This window comes from Helianthus annuus, chromosome 10 (assembly GCF_002127325.2).
Source record: "Helianthus annuus cultivar XRQ/B chromosome 10, HanXRQr2.0-SUNRISE, whole genome shotgun sequence".
NCBI lineage: Eukaryota > Viridiplantae > Streptophyta > Magnoliopsida > Asterales > Asteraceae > Helianthus > Helianthus annuus.
In genome coordinates this window covers 106,148,357-106,154,452 of record NC_035442.2, presented here as the reverse complement: position 1 = coordinate 106,154,452, position 6,096 = coordinate 106,148,357, and the positions used below count along the sequence as shown (strand labels likewise).

General features: G+C 40.2%; 1 protein-coding gene across 1 annotated transcript; it reads left to right on the top strand.

Annotated features, from left to right (window-relative positions):
• Positions 1-490: 490 nt before the first annotated feature.
• Positions 491-1,135, top strand: LOC110882211 (ATP-dependent RNA helicase glh-1-like). The gene has a single exon (XM_022130290.1). The coding sequence runs from the start codon at positions 491-493 to the stop codon at positions 1,133-1,135; it is 645 nt and encodes a 214-aa protein (XP_021985982.1).
• The last annotated feature ends 4,961 nt before the right edge of the window (positions 1,136-6,096 follow it).

Sequence of the window (6,096 nt, the reverse complement as noted above, 5' to 3'; positions counted from 1 at the left end):
TGATCAATAAAGTGTGCTGATTAGTTATCATTTTCTTTCTGTTCTTGTGTCAAACCACCTCTGAATACCAACACTTGGTATCAGAGCTTGTGTTCTTGATCCAATTTTTTTATGCCCAAAATAGTCAGATCTCAAACCATGAATGTTGTTGCTTCCACTTCGAATCCCCCAAAAGAAAATCCTTTCCCGTTTCAATGTCCTACCCTTACCTCTTCAAACTACACAACATGGGCGATCAAGATGGAGGCCATTATGGATGCCCAAGGGTTATGGGAATCCATAGAACCACAAGCCGGTGTGGCTGTGGATGAGAAAAAGAGCAAGACGGCCCGAGCCTTCATCTTTCAAGCAATACCGGAGGAGATCCTATTGCAAGTTGCAAAAAAAGAAAACAGCCAAAGAAGTGTGGGAATCATTGAAGACAAGGTTTGTCGGAGCGGAACGGGTTCAAAAGGCTCGCTTGCATACGCTTAAAAGTGAGTTCGAGTCGATGCGAATGAAAGACGGAGAGTCCATTGATGATTATGCCGGAAAGTTATCCGGTATGATCTCGAAATACAACAGTGTGGGTGCCGTTTTAGGGGACGAAGAATTGGTAAGGAAGTTACTTGATACCGTCACGGATAAGTACATTCAATTGGTGGCCTCAATGGAACAATATTCGGATGTCGAAAAGATGCCGTTCGAAGAAGCCATAGGTCGGTTAAAAGCCTATGAGGATCGATTAAAACTTCAACAAGGGAGCTCTACCGGTGAAAGTTCGTTACTCTTTACGAAGGTGGAAGGGGTATCAAACAACAGAGGGTTTAATAAACACGGTTCCGGGCGTGGTCGTGGGCATACAGATGGTGACAGAGATGGTAGAAGCGGGTCACGAGGTGGTCGTGGTTCCGGTAGAGGCCGGGGTGGTCGTAACGGAGGCAAGTTTTATCACGAAGGGAATAGTTCGTATCGCAAATCACGTGACAAGAGTCACGTAAAATGTTTCGAATGTAACCAATATGGTCACTATGCCTCCGAATGCAAGACTGAGAAGAAGCAAGATCCAGAAGTGCATTTAACAAGAGAAACCGAAGACGAACCCACCTTGCTATTAAGTGTCTGTGGTGAGGAAGCTCAAAAATGGTCTTGTTAAATGAGGAAAAGGTGTTTCCGAAGTTGCACGAGAGACGAAACGGGTCAAACGAAGATATGCGGTATCTTGATAATGGAGCAAGTAATCACATGACGGGAAAGAAAGACGCATTTGCAGAATTGAATGAAGCTGTAACGGGTCAAGTTCGGTTCGGAGATGGATCAAAGGTCGAGATTCGAGGTAAAGGTTCACTTATGTTTAGTTGTAAAAATGGTGATCAATTGCTAGTTCCCGACGTGTATTATATACCGTCATTAACTAGCAACATTTTGAGCCTTGGTCAATTAACAGAAAATGGGTATGATGTGTGGATGCATGATGAGTTTCTAAGGGTGTTTGATAGCCACAAAAGACTTGTGATGAGGATCCAAAGATCACCAAACAGATTATATAAAATAGTTTTAAAACTTGCCAAACCAATCTGTTTGAAAGCTAGTCTAGATGAGGAAGCATGGACATGGCATGCAAGGCTAGGCCATGCTAATTTTCATGCTATAGAAACAATGCAAAGAAGGGACTAGTGAGAGGATTGCCATGCATCTCGCATCCCGAACAATTGTGTGAAGCCTGTCTGGTCGCTAAACAAACTCGGAAAAGTTTCCCAAAAGAAGCAAAATGGAGAGCAACGAAGCCATTGGAGCTATTGCATGCTGACCTTTGCGGTCCGATAACGCCACAAACATGGGGAGGTAACCGGTATTTTCTTTTGATAGTTGATGATTTCAGCCGTTATATGTGGGTATATTTGTTAAAAACAAAGAATGAAGCATTTGAAAAATTCAAGTTTTTCAAGACACAGGTCGAGAAAGAAAGTAAATATAAGATCAAGACGTTAAGAACGGATCGCGGAGGGGAGTTTAACTCACATGTTTTTATAGATTTTTGTAACCAAACGGGTATCAAAAGACAAACAACGGCTCCCTATACCCCACAACAAAACGGTGTTGTGGAGCGTAGGAACAGAACAGTGCTCGGAATGACGCGGTCCATGCTAAGTCAATGAATGTGCCTGAACCATTGTGGGGTGAAGCGGTACGTCATGCGGTTTATTTAGTCAACAGAATAGTGACGAAGGCAGTGAAAAACAAGACTCCATATGAGGCTTGGATGAGGAAAAAGCCAAGCCTAAAATATCTAAAAGTATTTGGGTGTGTTGGGTATGCTATGAAGCTAACTGGGCGATTTCAGAAGCTTGAAGATAGAAGTCAACCTTTGATTTATTTAGGAAGGGAACCAGGAAGTAAAGCATTTAGATTGTTTAATCCAAGGGAACAAAAGGTGGTGGTTTCAAGAGATGTTGTTTTCTATGAAAACAAACAGTGGAATTGGAAGTATGAGAAGTCTTTGTCACCAGAGGACAAAACTTTTTCAAGTTGGTACTATGCACAGGTTGATGGAGACAAGATGGAGCATGGGAATAATAATAATATTGGCGGCAATTCTCAGTGGGTCCCCAGCACTCCCACAACCGAAAATTCTAATATTTTATCTAGTCCTATGCATGTTGCAGGTACATCTCAAACAACCAGCCCTATACAAGATAACTCGAGCAGCAGCAGGTCATATGAAGCCTCCCCAGCTTCATACGATGACTCTCCATTTCAAGGATTCAGATCGGTTGACGAAGTGTATGAAGAAACCACAGCAATGAATGAACACGAGGTCCAAGATATGTATGAACGGGATGAGTTGTTGTTACTAAATGATGAACCAAGTTCTTATAAAGAAGCATCAAGCGAAGAAAGTTGGATGAAGGCGATGCAAGCTGAGCTAGATTCAATAGAGAAAACCCAGACTTGGAGTTTAACCCAGTTGCCTCCCAACCAAAAGGCGATAGGGTTAAAGTGGGTTTACAAGTTAAAAAAGGATGGACACGGGAACGTAACGAAGCATAAAGCTCGGTTGGTGGCGAAAGGCTACGTTCAACTTAAAGGTGTCGATTTTGAAGATGCTTTTGCGCCCGTAGCAAGGATGGAAACAGTCCGGTTAATCATTGCAATGGCCGCAACAAAGGGTTGGCTTGTTCATCATTTGGATGTCAAGTCGGCGTTTTTAAATGGCGATCTCCAAGAAGAAGTTTACGTAGTCCAGCCGGATGGTTTCAAAATTAAAGGAAAGGAACATTTGGTGTACAAGCTTCACAAAGCCTTATACGGGTTGAGACAAGCACCGAGAGCTTGGAATTCGAAGTTGGATAAGACGTTGAAAGAACTTGGTTTTAAGAAGTGTATCCATGAGCAAGCAGTATATACGATGAACAGGTCAGGTTCAATATTAATTGTTGGTGTGTATGTTGACGACATAATCGTAACAGGGTCAAATAAAGCTGATGTTGATAAGTTCAAGGAAAAGATGAAAACAATATTTGACATGAGTGATCTTGGCTTATTGTCTTACTACTTGGGCATTGAGGTGCAACAAAGTAGTGAAGGAGTAATCCTCAAACAGTCTTCATATGCAAAGAAAATTCTGAAATTGGCAGGAATGGTTGATTGTAACGCGGTTCAGTACCCAATGGAAAACAAGTTGCAGATGACCAAAGAAGGAGAGGGCGCAGAAGTTGACCCGACTCACTACCGAAGGCTCGTAGGGAGTCTTCGATATTTGCTGCACACGCGACCTGACCTTAGCTACTCGGTCGGAGTAGTGAGTCGCTTCATGGAAGTCCCTAAAGAGTCACATCTCACAGCCGTAAAGCACATAATTCGGTATATCAAGGGTACAATTTATAGTGGGCTGAAGTACCAATCCGGGGGGATGAAACACTGGTCGGATATAGTGATAGCAGTTTTGGCACTGATATTGAAGACCGAAGAGGAACGACGGGTACCGTTTTCTATTTGTCAAACAATATGGTTACGTGGTCTTCTCGAAAGCAACGTACAGTGGCACTATCCTCATGTGAAGCGGAGTTTATGGCTGCTACAACCGCTGCGTGCCAAGCCTTATGGCTGAGGAATCTCGTTGGTGAAATGATTGGAAAAGAGCCTCAATGTGTGAAACTGTTAGTCGACAACGAAGGCGCAATTGCACTAATGAAAAATCCCGTTTTTCATGAACGTAGTAAGCATATCGATACTAAACACCACTTCATTCGTGAATGTGTGGATAGGGGCTTGATTGTTGTGGAACATGTTAGTGGTAATCTGCAGAAAGCAGACATACTCACTAAATCAATGCCAAGACAAAAGTTTGCTGAGATGAAGAAGCTAATTGGAGTATGGACCAGTGAAGAAATATGTCCACATCAGGGGGAGAATGTTGCATGATGTGACATATTGAAGAAGTCAGAGTTGACCGAGAAAGAAGGACCAACGTTAATGTTTACGTTGGTAAATGAAGATCCAATAATATCGCACACTTAGTTTTGTTTTTGACTATTTAATGCAGCATCAGTAGGTTAATAATTCCAGTTCCATTTGTCGAAAATAATCATTCTATTTACCATTCAGTTCTGCATGTATTTCCAGTTTAATGATCAATAAAGTGTGCTGATTAGTTATCATTTTCTTTCTGTTCTTGTGTCAAACCACCTCTGAATACCAACATCATATAGACAGGGGCCGACCTAGCATAGAACAAGGGGCAACCCACGTTGCCCCTTGACGCTCCGACGGTAGTGTAAAATTAGTGTAAAAATCTGAAAAATTTGACGTTTTTTTGATTTTGCTGCCCCTTTTTATAGAAACGTTGCCCCTTTAGGTTTTTTCTAAATCCGCCACTGCATATAGATAAAAAAAAAAGCCTCCATTTTAAGTTATGGATAGCGAAATCCTCTCTTCATTATTTTGTTCCATGAAACTATGGAAACTTCACCCATTACTTATTGGCTTCTTCCACTCACAAAACATTCCCATCCCCTCATGCATGGATCCCTATCGTCTCCCATTTCAGTGGGAGTTTTATGATATGGAACGTAAACGGCGGAGTGAAGATTAAGTGTCCAGGTTAACATAAGTACAATGGCCAATTTAAGTGTCCATTTATTATGTGTCAAAAGTGAAAATAGGGAACACATAATGCTAGTATATCACCACTAAAATTTCAGAATCAGTGCCCTCCATGATTACTATTTAACTACATGACTTATCACTTTTAAATTATTTTTGTAGGAAATAAGGAAAACACTACACGGACTGTCATAATAGTAGCTGTTGTTGTGCCATTTATCCTTGTCATTATAATTGCTTCACTTTGCATTATGAGACAACAAAAGAAGAATCTGCGATATCCACCTCCACTAGAGAGGATTGAGTGTAAGTTCTACATTCCTTACATAAACCTAACTGCATGTGTTGACCACTATAATTAACATGATACAAACACCACTTGCTTCTACTATATATGTTTGTAAGCTAGATACTATGGAAAACCAACATATGTTACATATTTTATCATTAAAGTCCATTAACATTTTTTTATGCATAAAAACTAACATAAAACCACTATACTAATATGTTGGTTTTTTTATGTGGAAGAAATTGTTAAGTGAGTCTTACGTCAAAAAAAAACTAAAGTATGTATTATAAACTATTACGCTCAATTGTCTAAGTATTCTTCTAACTAACCTTATGCGTTTCTATACCAGCTGAAACTGCCGATATTAGGTGTAAGGACTGTTTTAAGGCTGATGTACAAATATCCGTTTTGGAAGATTGAAGAATGCGAAAAATTCAAGCGCTTATGCAAAATTTCATGCGAAAAGTTTTAAGTTTGGGGATTATTTTTTTGATTGTATTCGGGTATAAATAGTATTAAGTAGGTGTTTTCTGTAACTATTAGTCCATGATTATATTGATACTTTGTATGCACAATAACTGAATACACTTGATCAGGTTTATTATCAATTGTGTTTATATTGATTTCTTATGTGATTATGTGGATTCATGCTCAATTCACGATGCTCGTGATTTAGTTATTTGTTTCTAACATTCATCTAGGTTTTATAGATTTGAATTCAT